The 26,455-nt window shown below is 44.2% G+C and overlaps 1 protein-coding gene across 14 annotated transcripts in view; it reads left to right on the top strand.

The window, feature by feature from the left end:
- Positions 1-26,455, top strand: part of PPFIBP2 (PPFIB scaffold protein 2) — a 217,182-nt gene that overhangs the window by 69,515 nt on the left and 121,212 nt on the right. For all 14 annotated transcript variants that reach the window (XM_073347678.2, XM_073347667.2, XM_073347677.2 and 11 more), the window contains exon 3: positions 25,759-25,973. In XM_073347678.2, the coding sequence (XP_073203779.2) occupies positions 25,759-25,973 (215 nt within the window). The remainder of the gene's footprint in view (positions 1-25,758; positions 25,974-26,455) is intronic.

The following is a 26,455-nucleotide window of genomic DNA, read 5'->3' as shown; positions in this document are numbered from 1 at the left end:
GTCTTACTGGCTCTGGGCCTCCAGAAGGGGTGGGGCCTTGGGCTGAAGGGGCGGGGCCTCAGGCAGAAGGGGCCGGGCTCCAGCAGCAATTTAAAGGGTCCTGACTGGAGTATTTAGCCCTATGGTAACTTTTTTCTAAAATATATATTATCTAGGTTTTTTGTTTCTACTGGTGGCACACATCTGCAGATACCTCAATGCACGTAACAAAATTTATTCCACACATGGATGGAAATAGTTAGAGGAAACATTGGGTATCATGGATTTATATACTGGCATTATGATATTTTCTGTTTTATTATCTATCCCTTTCCTAATGGTTCCTAACACTGTTAGCTTTTTTGACTGCCTCTGCACAATGAGCAGATGTTTTCAGTGAACAAGCCACAATGACCCAAAGATCTCTTTTCAGAGTGATAACAGCTAATTTACAACCCATCATTTTATGTCTATAGGTAGGATTATTTTTTCTAATATACATTACTTTGCACTTTTCAACACTGAATTTCATCTGCTGTTTTGTTGCCCCATCGCCCAGTTTTGTGAGATCCCTTTGTAACTCTTCATAGTCAGCTTTGGACTTAACTATCCCAAGTAATTTTGTATCATCTACAAACTTTCCCACCTCACTGTTTAGCCACTTTTCCTGATCACTTATAAATATGTTGAACAGCACAGGTCCCAGTACAGATCCTTGGGGACCCTCTGCTATTTACCTCATTCCATTGTGAAAATTGATGATTTTTCCTCTTATTTGTTTAGTTTCTTTTAATCAGTTACTGATCCATGAGAGGACCTTCCCTCTTATTCCACAACTGCTTAGTTTGCTTACAAGCCTTTGGTGTAGGTGTTTATCAAAGGCCCTCTGAAAGTCCAAGTACACTAGATTGATTGGATCACCCTTGTCCACATGCTTATTGGACCCCCTCAAAGAATTCTAAAAGATTGCTGAGGCATGATTTCTCTTTAAAAAAGCCATGTTGACTCTTACCCAACATATCATGTTCATCTATGTCTCTGATAATTCTGTTCCTTATTATAGTTTCAACCAGTTTTCCTGGTACTGAAGTTAGGCTTACCTGCCTCTAATTCCCAGGATCACCTCTCAAGCCTTTTTAAACAATCACCATTACATCAGAGGCTGAGTTAAGTGATAGGTTACATACCATAGTTAATAATTCTGCAGTTTCATATTTGAGTTCCTTCAGAACTCTTGGCTGGTCCTGGTGACTTATTACAGTTTCATTTTTATCAGTTTGTTCCAAAACCTCCTTTAGTGACATCTCAAGCTGGGATAGTTCCACAGATTTGTCACCTAAAAAGAATGGCTCGGGTGTGGGAATTTCCCTCTCATCCTCTGTGGTGAAGACCAATGCAAAGAAGTAATTTAGTTTCTCTGCAACAGCCTGATCCTCTGAGTGCTCCTTCAGCAGCTCAATCATTTAGTGGCCCCACTGATTGTTGGGCAAACTTCCTGTTTCTGATGTTCTTACAAAAACTAACAGATATTTTTTATTTTGTTTTTTGTTTTTTGTCTCTTGCTAGTTGCTGTTCAAATTCTTTTTTGGCCTGCCTGGTTATACTTTTACACTTGACTTGACAGAGTTTATGTTCCTCTCTATTTTCCTCGGTAGAATTTGACTTCCACTTTGGAAAGGATGGCTTTTTGTCTCTAGCTGTCTCTTTTACCCTGCTGTTTAGCTACAGTGGCATGTTTTTGGTCATCTTCCTTTTTTTTTTTTTTTTTTAAAGCAGTGGGGGTGGGCAGGAGGATGGGGATATATTTAGTTTGAGCCTCTATTATGGCGGTTTTAAATAGTTTCCCTGTAACTTGCAGGCATTTCACTCTTATGACTATCCCTTTTAATTTCCATTTAAGTAGCTTCGTTATTTTTGTGTAGTTCCCCTTTTTGAAGTTAAGTGCTGCTGTGATGGGTTTCTTTGGTATTCTCCCCCCACCCCCTTGCAAGGCTGTTAAATTTAATTACATTATGGTTGCTGTTACTCAGCAGTTCAGCTGTATGCACCTCTTGCAGCAGAACTTGTGCTGCACTTAGGACTAAATCAAGAATTGCCTTGCCCCTTGTGGGTTCCAGTTCTAGCTGCTCTAAGAAGTAGTAATTAATGGTCTATCCATAGAGACTGTGTAGGTGGTCATGTAGATTCTCATTTCTTCACATCCATCCCCACTCTGCCCCCATTAGTCTTCTTATGAATAGTGTCCCTAGCCTCTGTTTGCCAGAAGCTGGGAATGGGCAACAGGGAATGGATTACCTGTTCTGTTCATTCCCCCTGGGGCACCTGGCATTGGCCACTGTTGGAAGACAGGATACTGGGCTAGATGGACCTTTGGTCTGACCCAGTAGGGCCGTTCTAATGTTCTCTCCTGTCTAGCAGGGTATTGTGCCTGTTGTTATCCCACCAAGACAGCTCAAGCTTAATTCACTGAACTAAGATTTCAAGAAGACCAGTGGATGAAAAATGTCAGTAACTTTCTTTGTCACTTTGGATTCTGAGTTATGTACATGCTGGAATGAATTTCATATCAATATCCCACATCAACCTTATGAAATCAGAATATTTCCCAGTGGCTACATGCTTTACTCTTGAATGACCACACGTCACCATTGGGTTCATTTGTAGTCCAATATCTTTTCATACTATGTGAGAGCTAACCTCATAGTCTTTTGTAAATAAAATAGAATTAATGGCTTTGCTTCACAAGGGATTGAAATGGCTCAGACCTAACAGGTAACACTTAATACTGTTTTGTGTAATCACTTGGTACTTTGCTTATAAATGTTACAGTAAATGATGTGTAATGGATGGGAAGTATAGGACTCTTATAGTTGTATGGAATGGGTGGGAGAACCCATTGTGGCCACATTTTCCATGTTCTTGTTCCCAGCACGGTGTCATCCCGTGTTTTGTTCCCTTCCATCCTACTTGTGACTCATAGTATTTTAAAGAGAGGAAAAAGTTGCTTGTATTTTACCTTTTTCTTTGATAAAGATACGTAACACTCTACAACTAGTAATAAACAGAAATTACAGAATTTTACTCAAGCCATGCATTGATAAGGATTATAATGGAAATAATAGTGATTGAAATGAAATAATTGAAATAATGAGCTGTTAGTTTCCTCTTGGATCAGAGTAATTGGACGTCCAACAGTAACAGTGGCTGAAGCTGATAATCTTCGTATTTTGTGGTATCCTTTGTATCTTCCAAATACAGTGTAATTACCTTAATAGTTTGGACTTCAATTAGAATTCTGTTGTCTTTCTCTTTTTATATATTAATAAAAACCCTGGAATATTTTCAGATGAACAAAAGAAAAAAATAGCTCATGCTGTGTATGTTCTGCTCCCTACAGTCTCAGACCTTAATTAAATTTGTGTATTGTAAATTTTACAGAGTATACTCAGATTATCTGAATTGCAATAATGGTCTTCTTAAATTGCAAGCTAGAACACTTATATAAACAATAGGAATATGAAAGGGGAAATACATCAATAAATGACTTCTTTGAGACAAGATCCCTGACAGAGAAATATATAATTTCCCATCCTCCCACCACAAGAAACATATTTATCAAGATCTTGTCATAGAGATACAGTCCTCATTTCATCTTGGAAGTAAACAGGAGGAGACAGCAAATATTGGCTTTTTTGGGAGGGGGAGGAGGATAGAGGATGTTAAATACGGACATTTAGTTAATGTTGAATTAGCTAATTCTCATCTGTTCTGTTGTCACGTGAAAAAATTTAGAAGTGTCAAGGTTATAAACTAACTCAATGTGACAGGGGACAGGAAATAACCTGGTGTCTCTTACCAGCACTCCCAAGTCACATCTTTTCCTAACACTTCTTCAAGTGGGGAGTAAGACCTGATATCCATGGTGCTCAGTCAGATTCATTCTCTTTGTTTCCCATAAGAGTATTTGTTTGAATTTTAAACCATCTTGCTATATTTTCTAATTGTCTCTCTGCTTAGCTATTCCAGAGGATGTGCATATTAACTACCTACATTCTGTTTTGATTTTGTTTCTGTTGCCAGCCTGGTCTCTGATTTTTTGTACTGAACTGCTTGTAAGTGTGTGGACGGGAATTAAGTGCATCATCAAAGATTCTGTGTACTTCAAATAATTTGTTGCGTCATGATTTATTTCTTTTGGTGAAAGTGAGGGACTTCTGTAAATGACTGGGTGCAGTTTTGATTTAAAAAAAAAAAAGTCAAGTGTCTTACCTTATTATTGTACGAATGTCGCAATTGTGTCTCTCTCTCTCTCTCTCCAACATTGCCAGAACAACCTGAACTTTGGATTTTCGTGAATTTTTAGTATGTTTGATCCTGCAAAAGGTTATTTCAACTATTTGGGTTATTGTCCTCAAAAGCTGCCTTCTTTCTTTTAATATACTAAGCAAGTGGTATGGGTACAACACTGGGAGCCAAGACCTTCTAAATTCTATTTCCCTTTCTGACACTGACTGATTCTCTCTGTGAAATAGGAATAATTATAATAATAAATAATAAAAAGGGCTGTCAATCACAGTTAATTCACATGAATAACTCAAAAAAATGAATCGTGATTAAAAAAATTAATTGATTAATCACAGTTTTAATTGCACTGTTAGACAATAGAATACCAATTGAAATTTATTAAATATTTTGGATGTTTTTCTACATTTTCACATATATTGTATTCTGTGATGTAATTGAAATCAAATTGTATATTTTTTGCAAATATTTGTACTGTAAAAATGATAAAAGAAATAGTATTTTTCAGTTCACCTCATACAAGTACTCTTTGTTGTGAAAGTGCAATTTACAAATGTAGATTTTTTTTTGTTACATAACTGCACTCAAAAACAAAACAATGTAAAACTTCAGACCTTACAAGTCCACTCAGTTCTACTTCTTGTTCAGCTAATCGCTAAGACAAACAAGTTTGTTTGCATTTACAGGAGATAATGCTGCCCGTTTATTTACAATGTCACCAGAAAGTGAGAACAGGCATTTGCATGGCACTTTTGTAGCCAGCACTGCAAGGTATTTACATGCCAGATATGCTAAACGTTTGTATGCCCCTTCATGCTTCGGCCACCATTCCAGAGGATATGCTTCCATGCTGATGATGCTCATTAAGAAAATGTGTTAATTACATTTGTGACTGAACTCCTTGGGGAAGAATTTTATGTCCCCTGCTCTGTTTTACCTGATTCTGCCATATATTTCATGTTATAGCAGTCTCGGATGGTGACCCAGCACATGTTGTTCATTTTAAGGACCTTTCACTGCAAATTTACAAAAGGCAAAGAAGGTACCAATGTGAGATTTCTAAAGATGGCTACAAGCACTCGACCCAAGGTTTAAGAATCTGAAGTGCCGTCCAAAATCTGAGAGGGACGAGATGTGGAGCATGCTTTCAGAAGTCTTAAAAGAGCAACACTGCAATGCAGAAACTACAGAACCCAAACCACCAAAAAAGAAAATTAACCTTCTGCTGGTGGCATCTGACTCAGATGATGAAAATCAGCATGCGTCAGTATGCACTGCTTTGGACGGTTATTGAGCAGAACCTGTCATCAGCATGGACATATGTCCACTGAAATGGTGGTTGAAGCATGAAGAGATATATGAATCTTTGGTGTATCTGGCATGTAAATATCTTGTGACACTGGCTACATCAGTGCCATCAGAACACTTGTTCTCACTTCTCACTAACATTGTAAACAAGAGGCAGGCAGTATTATCTCCTGCAAATATAAACCAACTTGTTTGTCTGAGGATTGGCTGAACAAGAAATAGGACTGAGTGGCCTTGCAGGCTATAAAATTTTACATTTTTATTTTTGAATGCAGTTATTTTTGTACAGAATTCTACATTTGTAAGTTCAACTTTCATGATAAAGAGATTGCATTACAGTCTATGAGTTAGGTAAATTGAAAAATACTATTTCTATTGGTTTTTTTAGAGTGCAAACACTTGTAATCAAAAGTAAATATAAAGTGAGCACTGTACACTCTGTATTCCATGTTGTAATTTAAATCAATAAATTGATAATATAGAAAACATCCAAAAATATTTTAAAAATTATATTCTATTGTTTAACAGTGCAGTTAATCACAATTAATTTTTAAGTGCTTGACAGCCCTAAAAAAAAAAACAACCTTGTGAAGCATGTGAGCATTAATTAGTGCATAGGCTCTTTAATATCTTCATCCAGAGATCTCATGGCATTTTACAAGGGTATGTATTATTATTCCCATTCTGTAGCTAACACAACTGTTGTTCTGAGAAGCTAATTGACTTGGCTGAAATCAAACAATGTGTCAGGGCCTCCTACTGGTCAAAGCCCACAATAGAGGTGGGGTCATAGGCAGGAATCACTCCAGAGGTCAGACTGGAGTCAGAGTTAGAAGCCACGTCAAGGGTTAAACCAGAGTCAGAGCCAGAAGTCACTCCAGGGGTCAAAGCCAGTGTCAGAGTTGCCCCAGGGGGCAATAACTGGACTTAGAGCGAGGGAGTAGGAATGACGTGAGGTAATGGGATCAAGGAGAGAAAAGGCAACAAGGAGGCAGGAACTTGGTCTCAGAGGTCTGGTCAACAGCAGGCCTAGACACTAGTTGCTCAGACAAGGGGTGTGGCAGGAACAGGAAGCTTTATGGAGAAGTGACCAGTCAGGAGTCTTCTGCTAGTCAGCAGATCCTGATGAGTCAGTGGGTAGGGTTGCCAGGTGTCCGGTTCTCAACCAGAATGCCCAATTGAAAAGGGATCCTGGCGGCTCCAGTCAGCACTGCTGACCAGGTCATTAAAAGTCCGGTTGGCAGCGCAATGGGACAAGGCAGGCTCCCTACCTGCCCAGGCCCTGCGTCACTCCCGGAAGCAGGAGCATGTCCCCCTTCCGGTTCCTACCCATAGGCACAGGCGCCTGCCCCTGCCCCGACTCCACCCCCTCCCTGCCCTTATTGGACCCCTCCCCAAATCTGCGCTCCAGTCCCGCCTCTTCCCCCAGCACGCAGTATTCCTCCTCCTGTTTCGCATGGCAGGCACTGGGAGGGAGGGGGGAGAAGCAGGATGCGGAGCATGCTCCAGGGAGGAGGCGGAGGTGAGCTGGGGCGGGGGGCAGCTGCCTGTGGGTGCAGAGAACCCACCAGTTTTTCCCTGTGGGTGCTCCAGCCCTGGAGCCCCCATGGAGTCGGCGCCTATGCCCACAGAGCCAGCCATGGGGCTCCGCACACTGCCCCTGCCCCAAGCACTAGCTCTACACCTCCTATTGGCTAGGAACCGTGGCCAATAGGAACTGTGGGGGTGTTGCCTGCAGACAGGGCAGTGCACATAGCCACCTATAGCATAGAAGCCAGATGGTGGAAATGCCACTGCTTTCAGGAGCTGCTTGAGTAAGCACTGCCAAGAGCCTGCACCGCTGACTCCCTCCTGTACCCCAACCCGCACCCCAGCCTTGATTCTGCCTTCCGAACCCCTCAGTCCCAGCCCGGAGCACCCTCCCGCACTCTGAACCCTCAGTCCCAGCTCAGAGCAGCCTCCTACACCCCTAACCCCTTATCCCCAGCCCCACCCCCCACCCCAGAGCCTGCACCCCCAGTTGGAGCCCTCACATACCCCCGCACCCCAACCCCGTGCCCTGGCCATGATCCCCTCCCCCGTACCCTGAACCCCTCATTTCTGGCCTTACCCCAGAGCCCGCACCCACACCCCAACCTCCTGCCTCAGCCCAGAGCCCCTCTCATACTCTCAACATCTCGGTTCCACCTCCCAGCCTGGAGCCCCCTCCTGCACCGTCTCACTCGTCAACCCTGCAGGCATTGGTCCGAGACCCGCAGCACCTGATCCAGTGAGTCATTCATCAAGTCAGAATCAGGGCCCCTGTCACGGTTCCTCCCCCACTCTGAACTCTAGGGTACAGATGTGGGGACCTGCATGAAAAACCTCCTAAGCTTATCTTTACCAGCTTAGGTCAAAAACTTCCCCAAGGTACAAAATATTACCCCCGTTATCCTTGGACTGGCCGCTACCACCACCAAACTAATACTGGTTACTGGGGAAGAGCTGTTTGGACGCGTCCTTCCCCCCAAAATACTTCCCAAAACCTTGCACCCCACTTCCTGGACAAGGTTTGGTAAAAAGCCTCACCAATTTGCCTAGGTGACTACAGACCCAGACCCTTGGATCTTAAGAACAATGAACAATCCTCCCAACACTTGCACCCCCCCTTTCCTGGGAAATGTTGGATAAAAAGCCTCACCAATTTGCATAGGTGACCACAGACCCAAACCCTTGGATCTGAGAACAATGAAAAAGCATTCAGTGTTTTACAAGAAGACTTTTAATAAAAAATAGAAGTAAATAGAAATAAAGAAATCCCCCCTGTAAAATCAGGATGGTAGATATCTTACAGGGTAATTAGATTCAAAAACATAGAGAACCCCTCTAGGCAAAACCTTAAGTTACAAAAAAGATACACAGACAGAAATAGTTATTCTATTCAGCACAATTCTTTTCTCAGCCATTTAAAGAAATCATAATCTAACACATACCTAGCTAGATTACTTACTAAAAGTTCTAAGACTCCATTCCTGTTCTGTCCCTGGCCAAGACGACTACAGACAGACACAGACCCTTTGTTTCTCCCCCTCCTCCCAGCTTTTGAAAGTATCTTGTCTCCTCATTGGTCATTTTGGTCAGGTGCCAGCGAGGTTACCTTTAGCTTCTTAACCCTTTACAGGTGAGAGGAGCTTTCCCCTGGCCAGGAGGGATTTCAAAGGGGTTTACCCTTCCCTTTATATTTATGACACGCCCCCCAAATCTCAGCTAGGGTGAAACACTGGCTGGGATTTCTTCCTGGAGCTCTAGGAAAACAGAGTTAATAAGACACATGCATCTCTAAATATACTACCAAGTACATAAAGACTAACAATATTTTCCACATCTCAAGGACGATTTTAACCAGTTGATTCTGGGAAACTTTCACGGGAGAGTGCATCAGCCACTTTGTTAGAAGCTCCTGAGATGTGTTGGATGTCGAAATCAAAATCTTGGAGAGCTAAACTCCACCGAAGAAGTTTTTTGTTAGTTTCTTTGACGGTGTGAAGCCACTTTAGTGCAGCATGGTCGGTTTGCAGGTGGAAACGCCGTCCCCAAACATATGGGCGTAGCTTTTCCAGAGCGTAGACAATGGCATAACATTCTTTTTCAGTGACTGACCAGTTGCTTTCCCTCTCAGACAGTTTTTTGCTGAGAAACACTACAGGGTGGAATTCTTGATCAGGTCCTTTCTGCATTAAAACTGCTCCCACACCACGCTCGGATGCATCTGTGGTTACTAGGAACGGTTTGTCAAAGTCTGGGGCCCTTAGTACAGGGTCAGACATGAGTGTCGCTTTAAGCTTGTTAAAGGCCTTCTGACACTTTCCGGTCCACTGAACAGCATTTGGCTGTTTCTTTTTGGTTAGGTCTGTCAGTGGGGCAGCGATTTGGCTGTAGTGCGGTACAAATCGTCTGTAATAACCGGCCAAGCCTAAGAAGGATTGAACCTGTTTCTTTGACTTTGGGACAGGCCACTTTTGGATAGCATCCACTTTGGCCTGTAGGGGGCTGATAGTTCCTTGACCCACCTGGTGTCCAAGGTAAGTCACTCTGTTTAGGCCTATTTGACACTTCTTAGCCTTAACAGTTAGTCCTGCCTCCCTTATGCGCTCAAGGACTTTTTGTAGATGTTCCAGGTGGTCTGCCCAGGAATCCGAAAATATGGCCACATCGTCAAGGTAGGCGACTGCATATTCTCCTAATCCCGCTAGGAGACCATCTACAAGTCTTTGGAAAGTGGCGGGTGCATTTCGCAGCCCAAAAGGGAGTACATTAAATTCATACAGCCCGAGATGTGTGATGAAGGCTGACCTTTCCTTGGCAGATTCATCTAGCGGTACCTGCCAGTACCCCTTGGTTAAGTCCAAGGTAGAGATGAACTGGGCCCGTCCCAGTTTCTCTAATAGTTCATCAGTGCGTGGCATTGGATAGTTGTCTGGGCGAGTTACAGCATTTAGCTTATGGTAGTCCACGCAAAAACGTATTTCCCCATCTGGTTTGGGAACTAGAACCACTGGAGATGCCCATGCACTTTCAGAGGGGCGGATTACACCCATCTGTAACATATCCTGGATCTCCCGTTCTATAGCAGTTTTAGCTTGAGGAGACACCCGGTAAGGTTGGACCCTAATTGGGTGAGCATTACCTGTGTCAATGGAGTGGTATGCCCGTTCAGTCAGTCCTGGGGTGGCTGAGAACGTTGGCGCGTAGCTAGTGCACAGCTCCTGGATCTGCTGTCGCTGCATACGCCCAAGGGTCATGGAGAGGTTCACCTCTTCCACACCACCAGCACATTTCCCTTCGTAATAGACACCTTCAGGCCACTCAGCGTCGTCTCCTCCCTGGGCTGTAAACTGACAAACCTTTAATTCTCTGGAATAAAAGGGCTTTAGAGAATTAATATGATACACCTTAGGCTTTTGGTTGGAGGTGGGGAATGCTATGAGATAATTAACAGCTCCCAGGCGCTCCTGGACCACGAATGGCCCTTCCCACGATGCTTCCATTTTATGGGCCTGGAGCGCCTTTAAGACCATGACCTGGTCTCCTACTTTGAAGGAACGCTCTCTGGCATGTTTATCATACCAGGCTTTTTGCTCTTTTTGAGCATCCTGTAAGTTTTCTCTAGCAAGGGCTAAAGAGGTTCGGAGGGTGTTTTGTAGGTTGGTTACAAAGTCCAGAATGTTAGTTCCTGGAGAAGGTGTAAATCCCTCCCATTGCTGCTTCACCAACTGCAATGGCCCCTTAACCTCACGGCCATATACAAGTTCAAATGGGGAAAACCCTAAACTGGGATGTGGTACAGCTCTGTAGGCAAAGAGCAACTGCTGCAATACTAGGTCCCAATCATTGGAGTGCTCATTTACGAATTTACGTATCATGGCCCCCAAAGTTCCATTAAACTTCTCCACCATGCCATTTGTTTGATGATGGTAAGGAGTGGCAACCAAGTGATTTACCCCATGAGCTTCCCAAAGATTTTTCATAGTTCCTGCCAGGAAATTAGTCCCTGCATCTGTGAGGATATCGGAGGGCCAACCTACCCTGGCAAAAATGTCTGCTAGTGCCTGGCACACACTTTTAGCCCTGGTGTTGCTTAGAGCTACTGCTTCCGGCCATCGGGTGGCAAAATCCATGAAAGTCAGTATGTACTGCTTTCCTCTGGGTGTCTTTTTCGGAAAAGGACCCAGAATATCCACAGCTACTCGCTGAAATGGAACTTCAATGATGGGGAGTGGCTGGAGAGGGGCTTTGACCTGGTCTTGGGGTTTTCCCACTCTTTGGCACACCTCACAAGACTGGACATAGGTAGAAACATCCTTGCCCATTCCCTCCCAGTGGAATGACCCCCCCAAACGGTCTTTGGTCCTGTTCACCCCAGCATGGCCACTAGGGTGATCATGGGCTAAGCTCAAGAGCTTGGCCCGGTATTTAGTTGGAACTACCAACTGTCTCTGAGGATGCCAGTCTTCCTGGTGTCCCCCAGAAAGAGTTTCCTTGTATAAAAGTCCTCTTTCTACAACAAACCTGGATCGATTAGAAGAGCTGAGAGGCGGTGGGTTGCTCCGTGCCGCCGTCCAAGCTCTCTGGAGGCTTTCATCTGCTTCCTGTTCGGTCTGGAACTGTTCCCTTGATGCTGGAGACATCAGTTCCTCATTGGATTGGGGACATAGGCTTGGTCCCTCTGGAAGCGATATAGGGGATGGAGCTGTTTCTGTTGACTGTGAACCGCTCTCCGCTGGTGCACTATGTTGGGATTCAGGCTCCGGCTGAGCCTCTTGTGTAGGGTTATCGGCTGCTGCCAGTTCAGGTTCGGTGGGGCCCTCTGGTGTTGAGGTTGCAAGTACTGGATTCAGTGCTGGCACGGGGTCTGGTGTTGGTTGTTTGGCTGGTTCCGGTTCTGGGACTGGTTCCGTCTGGGTCTCTGGGACTGGATCCACTACTGCTGTTGCAGACATTGGCCTGGGGTCCAGGTCCCTCACCTCTGACTGGGTCCTGATAGAAGTTTCCGGAACAGAGCTAGGCCTCACGGCTTGTTTAGCCTGGCTGCGGGTGACCATTCCCACCCTCTTGGCCTGCTTCACATGATTGGCCAAGTCTTCCCCCAACAGCATGGGAATGGGATAATCATCATAGACTGCAAAAGTCCACATTCCTGACCAGCCCTTGTACTGGACAGGCAACTTGGCTGTAGGCAAATTGAAAGAGTTGGACTTGAAGGGTTGAATCGTCACTTGGATCTCTGGGTTGATTAAATTGGGGTCCACTAAGGAAGCATGGATAGCTGACACTTGTGCTCCGGTGTCCCTCCACGCGGTGACCTTCTTCCCGCCCACACTCACAGTTTCCCTCCGCTCCAAGGGTATCTGGGAGGTATCTGGGCCTGTGGACCTCTGGTGTGATTCCGGTGCAATGAACTGTAATCTGTTGGGGTTCTTGGGGCAGTTGGCCTTTACATGCCCCAGCTCGTTACATTTAAAACATCGTCCAGCTGACGGGTCACTGGGGCGAGGTGGGTTGCTGGAGAACAGGGTGGTGGGACGATAAGGGGTCTGGAGGGTTCTTTGGGAGGTAGGTGGGGCTTTGGGCGGCCCCCGGTAATAGGGTGTGGTCTGGGGTGGTCCCTTCTGGTCTCCGCTCCAACTGCGACCAGTTTTCTTCTTCTCTGCCACCTCCACCCATCTGGCTCCAATCTCTCCTGCCTCAATTACAGTTTTGGGTTTCCCATCTAGGATGTATCTTTCTATTTCCTCAGGAACACCCTCTAAGAATTGTTCCATTTGCATTAAGAAGGGCAAATTTACTGGAGATTCAACACTTGCTCCTGATATCCAGGCATCCCAATGTTTCACAATGTGGTAGGCATGTCGGGTAAATGACATGTCTGGTTTCCACCTTAGGGCTCGGAACCTCCGACGAGACTGCTCGGGTGTTATCCCCATTCTGACTCTCGCCTTGGATTTAAACAGTTCATACTTGTTCATATGTTCTTTAGGCATTTCAGCTGCCACCTCAGCTAAGGGTCCACTGAGCTGCGGCCTCAGCTCTACCATGTATTGGTCAGTAGAGATGTTGTACCCAAGGCAGGCCCTTTCGAAGTTTTCTAAGAAGGCCTCAGTATCATCACCTGCCTTGTAGGTGGGGAACTTTCTGGGATGGGAAGTGGTACCTGGAGAAGGATTGCTAGGGTTTGTTGGTATATTCTGCTGGGCCTTTATCCTCTCCATCTCCTCCACATGCTTCCTTGCCTCCATTTCCCTCTTGTGGGCAGCCTCCTGTACCTCCTTCTCCAGCCGCATGAGTTCTATCTGTCTTTCATGTTCCCTTTGTTTTTCCTCAGCCTGAAATTTGGCTAATTCCAGCTGTAGTCGAGCCGAGGATTTGGCCATTCTAACCTCTCTGTTTTTAACTAACTTTACACCCGAGGTTTAGAAATAAACAAACAAAACTTGGCTGTAAAATTTTGCTGTGCTGGAATAGAATACCTATTCTCTGATAGTGATTGTCAGCCTACAGAAAAAGACAATTCCCTTGTCTCTGCTCTGGGCCCAAATTAAAGCAAAAAACCTCCAACTACTTGGAAACCTGCTTACCCAGCCCAAAGAAAAAAAAATTTCTTTTCAAACCTGTGCTCCTTGTAAAACAAAAAAAAATCAAAATCCTAAAAAAAACCCTGCCACTTTTGTCTCCAGGCAAATGGGTAGAGCACACACCCCCTATTTACTTTTAGGAAGAAAAGAAAAAAAAAACCTCTGGGTTGGAAGACTGTGAATTTCCCTGCAGGAGTTAAGTACCCTGCGTCCAGGCAAAGAAAACCTGCAATTCACAAGATAATCCCCTTTTGTCTCTGCTTGGCCACAAAGCAGAGAGAAACCAAGCTGCTTTCAGTTTCAAAGCTGCTTCCTGGACTTCCTAAAAATTCCTTTTTAAAATCTGTATTTCTAGTTCAAAAAATCTCAACTGGATCTCAAAATGATTTCAGGTTAATCCCACCGCTGCCACCATGTCACGGTTCCTCCCCCACTCTGAACTCTAGGGTACAGATGTGGGGACCTGCATGAAAAACCTCCTAAGCTTATCTTTACCAGCTTAGGTCAAAAACTTCCCCAAGGTACAAAATATTACCCCCGTTATCCTTGGACTGGCCGCTACCACCACCAAACTAATACTGGTTACTGGGGAAGAGCTGTTTGGACGCGTCCTTCCCCCCAAAATACTTCCCAAAACCTTGCACCCCACTTCCTGGACAAGGTTTGGTAAAAAGCCTCACCAATTTGCCTAGGTGACTACAGACCCAGACCCTTGGATCTTAAGAACAATGAACAATCCTCCCAACACTTGCACCCCCCCTTTCCTGGGAAATGTTGGATAAAAAGCCTCACCAATTTGCATAGGTGACCACAGACCCAAACCCTTGGATCTGAGAACAATGAAAAAGCATTCAGTGTTTTACAAGAAGACTTTTAATAAAAAATAGAAGTAAATAGAAATAAAGAAATCCCCCCTGTAAAATCAGGATGGTAGATATCTTACAGGGTAATTAGATTCAAAAACATAGAGAACCCCTCTAGGCAAAACCTTAAGTTACAAAAAAGATACACAGACAGAAATAGTTATTCTATTCAGCACAATTCTTTTCTCAGCCATTTAAAGAAATCATAATCTAACACATACCTAGCTAGATTACTTACTAAAAGTTCTAAAACTCCATTCCTGTTCTGTCCCTGGCCAAGACGACTACAGACAGACACAGACCCTTTGTTTCTCCCCCTCCTCCCAGCTTTTGAAAGTATCTTGTCTCCTCATTGTGTCATTTTGGTCAGGTGCCAGCGAGGTTACCTTTAGCTTCTTAACCCTTTACAGGTGAGAGGAGCTTTCCCCTGGCCAGGAGGGATTTCAAAGGGGTTTACCCTTCCCTTTATATTTATGACAGCCCCTGATGCCCAGTCCATGTAATATTACTTTATGGACAAGGATTTTCAGACCATGGCAGTTAGAGCTGAGATCATTAGTCATTTTTCTCTGTACATTTCAAGTACTCATAATATCTTCTTAATGTGGCATTACGATGGAAATGTTATGCTCACATAAATTGTGTAGTATGTTAAATACAGAAAGGAATTGGTTCATTTAATGGACATGTAACTTGCCACATTTATCTTTTTAAAATCAGTTTCTCTTTTTGAGTCAATGAAGCACAAATAATTATCTAAATTCATTAATCACTTTGGGGTAACCTCAACTGTTTGTAAACTGAGGGCCCAGTTCTGATACCCTTATATTGACTAGTGCTTTTCTCCACAAGTAGTTCCTTTAGAAATCAGTGGGATTCCTTGATTAGCTTATGAAGTAACGTACCGCTCATTGCAGATAAATGTACCAGAGCATTGTCCTTAAAAGTTCAGGTTTTGTTTTGTAGTATTTTTAAAAAGCTCCTAGGAATCAGCCTTACGCCACATTTCAGAAAAAACTTATTTCTTGCAGCTTATTGTATATCCCTGAAAGATACAGGGATATACTGGGAACTGTACTGTACCAGATACTGACACTATAGTAATAGTAGATCTGGCATAGTTAGTATCTGTGTAAGCGGGGGAATGGTCCTGCTATTGTGGGGAACTTTCCTGGCTTATCCACCACCCTGGTGAAGGGGGCTAGTGAAAGGATCTGAGTCCTTGCTCCCACTTCCTTTACCCAGAGGCCTGCCTGATCTCAAGGGCTCCCCTTCCACTCTCCTGTGTGGCAGAGTCCTCATAACTCCAACAAGGCTGGGCCTAGGATTCCTGGGGGGTTCGACCCCCAACCTTGTCATAGTCACTTAGGGCAGGGGCAAGGGTGTCCCCACTTTGGGGTGCTCTCTCTGCACTGGATGCTTCCCTGACCTACTGATCATTACATGCAGTTCAAAGCAAATACAATTTATTAAACAGCAATCCATTTTTTTTAAAAAAAGGAAAAATGGGAAAGGCTGAAGGAAAACACTGCTCTGTGGCATGGGGATATCACAACCAGCATCTCTGGAATGTAAGGGCAGTCCAGTCTGTTCCTCACAAGTCCCAGGCCTCCTGATCAGGCCCTGCCTGTGCTGCAGGGATGCTGCAGGTCGGACACTTGTTCTGGTGGTGGCCACATGCCCTGAAGCTTTAGTTGGCAGGACCCTTCTTCCCAGCGTTGCCCCATCGGGATTATGATCCCCCTCCAAGTCGGGCCTGCAAGGCGTCTTAGCTGGGGGCGTCTCCCTGCGCTGGGCCCACTGCCCAGGGTCCTCCTCGCTCTCCACAGCTGCTCACTGCACCCAGCTCCGAACTGCTCCAGCTCCACTCTGCCTCAACATGGCTGCTGCTCTGTCTCCAGCTCCCTGGACTGCTTCTCTGGCTCCTCTGGATCTGGTTGATACAGCTCTGCTCCCAGCACAGATCTGGTCTGCAGGCTGCTTCTGTGACTCTGGTACCAGCACTGACCTGCTTCCTGGGCTGCCTTTCTGGCCCCTCTGGCTGGCATGGCTCAGCTCAGCTCGGGCACCTGCTTTCTCCTGAGCTCGGCCCCACTCTGTCTGACCCAGGCAATTTCAGCTCACATGGAGGATGGGACCCCCCCCCCGGCCTCCTGACTCCCTCATTAGCCTGTCCACCCTTTCAATCAGGCTGCCCTGGAGCATTGGCCTCTCCCCATTGTTCCTGGGGACTGTCAGTCTCAGGGTCTGATTTCGCATCGACCCTTCCCCTTTCTTTTGGTACTCGGAGCTAGCCAACCAAAACACCCCCACTGAGTTTTAGTAAGGGGACAAGAGTCCCCTTACATCTGCAAAAACTAAGAGCCATGTTTCAGCTAAGAAAATGTCTTACTCATTGGTGGAGAGTAATTGCAGAGACCGCAAGGATTACAGCTGGGAATGTCTGATATTTAATTGTCAGTAAAGGAAATGGTTGAGACATGCATGAGGCAGATTCCACAGATCAGCACGAAATTAGAACACCGCCGTCAGGTCTCTCCATTTTTACAAAACAATAAAGGCAAAGGTCTCAAAACCATGTTACAGTCAAAAACAAGTTCTAAATCAAGAACCTTGGATGGCAAGTAAATGCCCTTTAAATTCTACAGCTATAACTCCAGATACTCCAAGCTTACAAGTGTTATATAACGAAAACATAACCATGCACTGCATGTCTAAATTAATACACAGTAAAACATATCACACCATTTTGTTCCTGTAGCTCTTGTAAGACTACAACATTTAAATTAAGTATATGTACCACTTTATATATACACCATGTCTTTTATTATTTAAGGTATTCAGTAGAGAAGGATTGAGCTGATTAGACAAATTTTCAGTTCATCTGAACCTGAAGGGCTATATTAGGGTCCTGAGGTGAGAAAATGGGCATACCTTAGCCTTGTGTGTCTCCAAACTAGAAGATGCATCCAGGACTGGGGCTAGAAATGACCTTTCCAGGAATTGGCTCCTTGACAGAGGATTCTGACTAACTCAACCAACATTTTTACAAGTTGCCTTTTAGAGGTAGTTCTTGCAGGAAGAATGTTGGAGCGCTTACACCACTGTTAGAGTGACACAAAGCTGCCTACACATGTTGAAGGATCTGGATCACTAACTTTAAAACACTTGCTTTTCATAGGGATGTAAAAGGTTAAATGAATAACCAGTAAGCATTAGGTTTACTATTAACCGACCGTAACCCATTAACCCTGGTGGCCCTGCACTGGCCAGAGTGGTCCCAGCCCTGGTTGTGCCGGGCCGGGCCGGGCAGCCCCAGCTCCATCTGTACCCGCCCAGCGGGACCCCACCCCTAGCCGTGCAGGGTCAGAGCGGCCCCAGCACTGAGCCGGCTGGGGTGGGACCCCACCCCCGGCTGACCTGGCGAGACCTCACCCCAAGATGGCCCTGCCCTGGGTGCGCTGAGCTGGCCGGAGGGGCCACGGACAACCCGGCAGGACCTCAGCCCCAGCCATGCCGAAGCGGCCCCAGCCCTCGTCATGCCGTGCTGGACGAATGGAGCGACCCCAGTCACGCCATGCCACCCGGCTGGAGGGATCTCGGTTAACAGTTAACCGGTTAAACGCTATAATTTTAATCTGTTAACTCGTTAACATTTTAAACCGATATTTACATCACTAGTTTCCCAGATTTCCCAGGAAAATGCTACTGTGAGCTGCAGTGTGACATGTGAAGTTTCAAGGGGTTTGGTTTCTCTCTGTAGAGTACAGAAGTTGGGTGAGGGAGCTTCATATTCCACCATATAGAAACTAACTTCAAACTTAGCTATGGAATGCCCAAGAAAACTACAAGCCATATATAATTCCAGGCTCCACATTGTGGAAGCCATATGTTTCAAAAGAAATAGAAGTGCAAAGAGCAGAAGATACAGTAATGTAGGTAAAAAGAGGCACTGAAAACATGCTAGCTGTCATTCCATAGTATGGAGAATCTGAAGCACAAAAGTCTTTTGTAGTTCAGAAGTCTGTTCATGTGAGTCATTCAGTTGTCAATTAAGCTAGTAAATAGCTTTTGAAGACTGTCAGTTTTTAACAAGTTTTATCATCCACAGAGTTTCTGTAAATATGTCTGAATTTATATTGTCTTTAATGCTGTTTTGTTCCATTATGAACAGAAGCAAGATTAGCAAAAGGAAAATCACACAGAAATGCAAGCAGCCTTGTGACTATTTCAGGCTAAATATCTTCCCTTCCTCCACAAACCAAAGCATGTATTATTTGTATACTTTCAGAGATTCAGCTTTTTTGATACAGCGTTCTTGTTCTCTACAGCCTACTTAAAGTTACCACAAAGCTTTCTGGGGTAGACAAGTTCATTTTGGATTTTCATAGAATCATAGAATATCAGGGTTGGAAGGGACCTCAGGAGGTCATCTAGTCCAACCCCCTGCTCAAAAGCAGGACCCATCCCCAATTAAATCATCCCAGCCAGGGCTTTGTCAAGCCTGACCTTAAAAACTTCTAAGGAAGGAGATTCCACCACCTCCCTAGGCAACGCATTCCAGTGTTTCACCACCCTCCTAGTGAAAAAGTTTTTCCTAATATCCAACCTAAACCTCCCCCACTGCAACTTGAGACCATTACTCCTTGTCCTGTCCTCTTCCACCACTGAGAATAGTCTAGAACCATCCTCTCTGGAACCACCTCTCAGGTAGTTGAAAGCAGCTATCAAATCCCCCCTCATTCTTCTCTTCAACAGACTAAACAATCCCAGTTCCCTCAGCCTCTCCTCATAAGTCATGTGTTCCAGACCCCTAATCATTTTTGTTGCCCTTCGCTGGACTCTTTCCAATTTATCCACATCCTCCTTGAAGTGTGGGGCCCAAAACTGGACACAGTACTCCAGATGAGGCCTCACCAATGTCGAATAGAGGGGGACGATCACGTCCCTCGATCTGCTCGCTATGCTCCTACTTATACATCCCAAAATGCCACTGGCCTTCTTGGCAACAAGGGCACACTGCTGACTCATATCCAGCTTCTCGTCCACTGTCACCCCTAGGTCCTTTTCCGCAGAACTGCTGCCTAGCCATTCGGTCCCTAGTCTGTAGCTGTGCATTGGGTTCTTCCGTCCTAAGTGCAGGACCCTGCACTTATCCTTATTGAACCTCATCAGATTTCTTTTGGCCCAATCCTCCAATTTGTCTAGGTCCCTCTGTATCCTATCCCTGCCCTCCAGTGTATCTACCACTCCTCCCAGTTTAGTATCATCCGATTTTGCGCTGAAACGTTGTCTTCTCTCTCCTGCCCCCACCAAATTGTTTTATCACAAATCTCATTAGGCTAGAAAAACCTGTGGGAGATGGTCTGGTAGAGGAAATCTGTCTGAGGCTCTCGTCACAGAATTTCCCTAAGTTACTTGGGTGGGGAGAACGGTGGATTTTGCTTTCCTCCGCCATGTAAAATGGTCTGTGGTTCTGCTCCTGAACCCTCTGCTGGGATCAATGATAATCCACCTGTGGTGCAGGCATTTCTTCGCACTAGCTTTGAGGCCGCTGGCCTATCCCACTTTCTCCCCTTGCCACATTTACTTGGGACTGTAAGTTTTTTGGTGGGTAGGGGTATCTGTCACTCTGTGTGCACGTACAGTGCCTAGCACAGTAGGACCTGAATCTTGGCTTGGCGCCTGTAGGACCTCCAATAATACAAAAAATAATAAAAGCTACTGTTGGAATCCCTCTGAATGCAATACAACCTGAGGTAAAGGGATTGGGGGCAAAGAGCAGGGCTGAACACAGGGTTCTCATGCTGGTGGCCCTTTCCTTCAATGGACTGCCCAATAGCCATGGATTTTAGATGAATTTTCTGCCCTTTCTATGGGGAAGTAGATCCTGTCTTCCCAATAGAATTGAAAGGAAACTGCAAGCCTGAACTCAGTTTCCCAGCACATATGAGGGAATGTAGCTATGCAGTTATGTAGCTCCTAGGGTTATAGCATTATAACCAATTGCTGCAGTTTGCCCTTAGTGTTTGAAGTCCCTGTGTAGCTGCAAACAAAATATTTTCAAATTTTGGGGGCTACACAAAACATAACACTATATAGGATATGTTCAAAGCTGACGTTAGCATTTCTTGGCTTGTGAAACAATTTACCATGCCCTCCGCTACCCCAATTCCCGTCCACTGTAATTTTATAGCTCTCTTTGGTAACTTATATCACAAGGCTGCAAATGCATTGCTCTCCAAACTGGAAAAAGAAAAGGAGTACTTGTGGCACCTTAGAGACTAACCAATTTATTTCAGCATAAGCTTTCGTGAGCTACAGCTCACTTCATCAGATGCATACTGTGGAAAGTACAGAAGACGTTCCCAGAAGTCACCTATTACAGGACAGGCCTAACAAAGAAAATAACAGAACGCCACTAGCCGTCACCTTCAGCCCCCAACTAAAACCCCTCCAACGCATTATCAAGGATCTACAACCTATCCTGAAGGATGACCCAACACTCTCACAAATCTTGGGAGACAGGCCAGTCCTTGCCTACAGACAGCCCCCCAACCTGAAGCAAATACTCACCAGCAACCACATACCACACAACTGAACCACTAACCCAGGAACCTATCCTTGCAACAAAGCCCGTTGCCAACTGTGCCCACATATCTATTCAGGGGACACCATCACAGGGCCTAATAACATCAGCCACACTATCAGAGGCTCGTTCACCTGCACATCTACCAATGTGATATATGCTATCATGTGCCAGCAATGCCCCTCTGCCATGTACATTGGTCAATCTGGACAGTCTCTACATAAAAGAATAAATGGACACAAATCAGATGTCAAGAATTATAACATTCATAAACCAGTCGGAGAATACTTCAATCTCTCTGGTCACGCAATCACAGACATGAAAGTTGCGATATTACAACAGAAAAACTTCAAATCCAGACTCCAGCGAGAGACTGCTGAATTGGAATTCATTTGCAAATTGGATACAATTAACTTAGGCTTGAATAGAGACTGGGAGTGGCTAAGTCATTATGCAAGGTAACCTATTTCCCCTTGTTTTTTCCTACCCCGCCCCAAGACGTTCTTGTTAATCTCTGGATTTGTGCTGGAAATGGCCCACCTTGATTATCATACACATTGTAAGGAGAGTCATCACTTTAGGTTTCAGAGTAACAGCCGTGTTAGTATTCGCAAAAAAAAAAAAGGAGTACTTGTGGCACCTTAGAGACTAACCAATTTATTTGAGCATAAGCTTTAATGAGCTACAGCTCACTTCATCGGATGCATGCTTTCCACAGTATGCATCCGATGAAGTGAGCTGTAGCTGACAAAAGCTTATGCTCAAATAAATTGGTTAGTCTCTAAGGTGCCACAATTACTCCTTTTCTTTTTTCATCACTTTAGATAAGCTATTACCAACAGGAGAGGGGGTTTGTGTGTGTGTTTGGGGGGTGGGGTGAGGAGAAAACCTGGATTTGTGCTGGAAATGGCCCACCTTGATTATCATACACATTGTAAGGAGAGTGATCACTTTACATAAGCTATTACCAGCATGAGAGTGGGGTGGGGGGAGAGAAAACCTTTTGTAGTGATAATCACCCATTTTTTCATGGTTTGTGTGTATAAAAACGTCTTATGTACTTTCCACAGTATGCATCCGATGAAGTGAGCTGTAGCTCACGAAAGCTTATGCTCAAATAAATTGGTTAGTCTCTAAGGTGCCACAAGTACTACTTTTCTTTTTGCAAATACAGACTAACATGGCTGTTACTCTGAAACCTTTCCAAACTGGGTTATGTATTTGCCCCAAAGCAACCTTTCCCTGGAATTAGCTGAATGGCTCCAAAGAACTTTGAACTGCAAAACGCTTTAAGTTCACAGAATAGGAAATGTGTAACTGAAAATGCTGTACAGTTGTCCCCACACTTTTGAATACCGTGTGCAGAAGCTTTGTAACCTCAGTCATCCACTATCGGGATATGCAGGCCAAAAAAGGAGTTGGTTAACCCTAAAAAGATTACTTGAATTGGTCCCAAAAGCACTTTACAAACAGCCACATGGAAAATATATTTGTATTACGTTAGTGCCCAGAGCGCCCAGCCAAGATCAGGAACCCATTATGCTAGACACTATATAGATGCATAGTATCAGAAGATTCCTACCCCACAGAGCTTACGATCTAAAGATAGATATAAGGTGGGAGAAAGGAAATATTACTTCTCCCTTCTTTACAGATGGGAAACTGGGGCACAGAGAGATTAAATGATTTGCCTAAGATCCCCCAGTGAGTGTATGTGGCAGAGCTGGGAATTGAGCCCATTTTTCCCCAGTTGCAGTTAGATGCCTTTGCTTTAACCATATCTTTCCCCTCTTGAGTTTTTAAGCAAGAAGGGGATGGTAGGAAAACACGTGCAGTCTTTCTTTTGATCCTAGCACCTCATCAGGTTTCAGGCTGCAAGGCGATACTCATTCTTGCATTCACATACCTGTCTGGTATTAGAGTAGCAGCCGTGTTAGTCTGTATTCGCAAAAAGAAAAGGAGGACTTGTGGCACCTTAAAGACTAACAAATTTGTTTGAGCATAAGCTTTCGTGAGCTACACGAAAAGCTTATGCTCAGATAAATGTGTTAGTCTCTAAGGTGCCACAAGTCCTCCTTTTCTGTCTGGAATTGTAACTTGCTTGTGCTCTTCGCAGTTTTAGTGTGGACATGGTTAAATTTAACATATACCATATTTAATTAAACTAGTTCCTGTGGGTTTTTAGTTCTGTTTTTTCAGTTTCTTTCTTCTGTTCTCCTTTTCAGATGAACAATGCATGTTCTATTTAATACAAAGATATTTAGGAACTGAACAAGAGGAAGTAAGTCAGTGATCTGTTTGAGTCCTGCCAATGTTCAGCCAGAAAAATAGGAAGCTGTATGAATTAAAATGTTGAATGAGCATCTACATTTCTACATCACTTCTCTCCCTGGTGAACTGTGCCTTGGCATTGCCTCCAGGGGAATTTTACCCCTCCCCCACTTCAATCAAAGAGGAAAAAGGGCTGCAATGGCAACCCACAGCAAATTGGATTAAAAATAGCAGCACAAAAGAGGACAATGTGTGCATGTGTTTGGAAAGGGGAGAGGAAGGATTATGTTCTCTCAGTGATGCACTGGGATCTGTGTGTCTAGCTTCCATTCCAGAAAATGAAAGTTACCCATATAGGGGCTTGATCCTCCAGGGTGCTGAGCACTATGGCCCCAATCCAGCAAAGCACTTAAGCATTGTGCTTAATTTTAAAAATGTAAGTAGTCCCATAGACTTCAAGTCAGTGGGGCTTTGTTGCATGGAAGCTAGAATGCTCAGTACCTTGCAAGATCCAGCCTGATAGCCCCCTGGTGGTGAATGATGAATAGGCCCTGAGTCATTGATGAAGAAATTTGATTGCATTGAAGACACTTTATTTAGCAAAATTAAAGGCTTGGATTTTTTTTTTTTTTTTTACTGATCATACCTGAGCACAGGGTATTCTGTATCCGTCTGTCCTGCTGTTCTCCAACCACTTTTCTGTTTTCCTCCCCGCATGGACCACTATAACTTCAGACCGCTGGGTCCTCGATACTGTGGCAGAGGGTTTTACCCTACCGTTTATTTCTACCCCATCCCCATTCCCTGTTCCTCTTCAGGGACCCTTCTCATGAGAGTTTCCTTTTTTTCACACAAGCCATAATTAAAAGGTGGAACTCATTGATGCATGAAGTTGATGAGGCCAAGAATTTATCAGGAATCAGCAAGGGCTTGAACATTTATATATATAATATTCAGAATTACAACAAAATACTAATGCAGATGTTTTTGAAGGAAGAAAAAAAACTTTGTGGGTTTATGCCCGTCTCTTAACTGTTGGGGGTTAAGAGAAGGTTTCATGGGGGAACAGATTATCTATCTCACATATGGCTCACCACGGAGTGTCTTTCAGTTTTGCATGCTGGATACTGGACTAGATGGAAGAAGAGCCAGTATGGCAATTCCTATGTTCTAACTGGAGTTTAACGGTTACAAACAGATGTTTTTCCCCGCCCTGTGTTGGCCCTTATTTGCTGCCACTTTTGTTTCTGACATTCCCTTCCCACATTGTTGCGGGGGAGGGGGAGAGAGAGCTTAAACTACTACTGACTATCTTCTGTGCTGTCAAGTGTTTTACTAAGCCAAGGATGCTATCCAGTTTTCCTGTGTAAGGAAAACAAACTCCTCCACATTGAAGCCACAATCCAAATTTCTGAGGCTTGCATTTAGTTGGCACTCTTTCAGCCCAATCAATGCCTGATTACCATATGAAGGGAGGGGGCCTTGCTGAATGAGCTAAATTTCCATCATGTCATGGGGAAGTGTCTTCTACCCCCACCTTGTTGGGGTTTTTTTAAGTGATAGGAAAGCATTACATCAGCAATGGGTTCTTTCCAGTTCCAATTTCCTGTCCATCTTTTGGTAATTTTAATCAATACCAAGCTGATACTTTGGAACTTAAGACTGCATCTAAGAACTAACTTCTGCCCTCTGCTAAGACTTTAGTGGAGTTGCACATGTACTGTGCCTTGAGGAAAGAATTTCTCTCTCAGTATTGCTGGATTCCGTTTTAAGAGGATGAGAAGGGTTTTGCTAGCAATCTATATAGCTAACTATGATTTTTTTTTTCTGCCAAAGCTTAGGTTTTTTTGTCATGATTGTAATGAAACCTGTTCTCACCTGGATTTCTTGCTAAAATAGAACAAAAGTCCTTTTTGTAATACAGGAGAAATGGGGCTATTGTGTGGTCTTTCAACTACATTGTGACATCTTATGGTTGCAAAGGTTACTTGCAGGTGGTTTGGAGGTGGTTTGGTTTGTGTTTAAGGGGCGTTAGCAAATCTATCCTGGACCGAGTATCCTCTTTTTAAATGTAGTGATCTGAATATTACACCTCTGTCTCATTCTGAAAGAGGACATTTATTTGTCTGTTTAAATAACAACTAACTCAAAAATGTGTAAGTGCTATCAGAAAGATGTCATATTTCCCTTTTCATTAATTGTTAATAATACCCATAGAGTAGCATCTGGGGTGTAGCTATTATTGTATCATTGAATTATATCCATATATTTATTGAAGACCTTTAAAATTTTTTATAAAAATCTCTTTTCTCCCTCTCTTTACTACTTGTATTAGGTACTAAGGCAGCCACAGAGTATGCAAACGGCATATATGACATTGTGTCACGTGCTCCATCAGTATATTTGGGTACATTCCAAATCTTGCATCTGCTAGAAGAACTGAAGATGGCACTAGAAATGCTAGAGGATCCTCAAGAGAGAGAAGCATTACGGAATCAGGTACCGGGGGATACAGCAAGATGTATACGGGAGTGGCTGGAGGAAAACCTGGTGAGTCGTCACGAACAACTTTTCCATCTGGTTGGGGAATAATATTGACTCCTGTGTCTCGTGGTTCAATTCTTTTAGTAATGGAATTCAAGCTGCCGCAGTCTACTCAAGTTTTAGCCCTTAGAACGCTTAGTGTACTTCAGCTGTCTGTACTAGGCTAGCATACCTGGGGGTTGAAGATCTAGGAAGGTGGTAGAGATCTCATTTTATGGTGGGAGGAGGAGGATGGAGAGAAGGAGGTGGAAAGGAAAGTTTAAAAGTGCTGCCCCTCTATCCATGCCCTTTCTGTTGCCCTCGCCTGGAGAAAAACAATTGAATTGGGATTTGTAACTGGATACAGAACCTTTCACCTCTAGTCCCTCGTTCAGAATGTGACTGTATGCAGTGGCATGTGCTTCTGAGGCAGCTAATATGGAAAGGGTTAAAGGGATCTCATATGTTCCTAGCCTTCTGCATTGTGGTGCCTCACTCAGAGGTATCCT

Source organism: Lepidochelys kempii, chromosome 6 (assembly GCF_965140285.1).
Source record: "Lepidochelys kempii isolate rLepKem1 chromosome 6, rLepKem1.hap1, whole genome shotgun sequence".
Taxonomy (NCBI): Eukaryota; Metazoa; Chordata; order Testudines; family Cheloniidae; genus Lepidochelys; species Lepidochelys kempii.
Note: the sequence above shows the minus strand (reverse complement) of the source record. Positions and strands in the feature narration are given on the sequence as shown.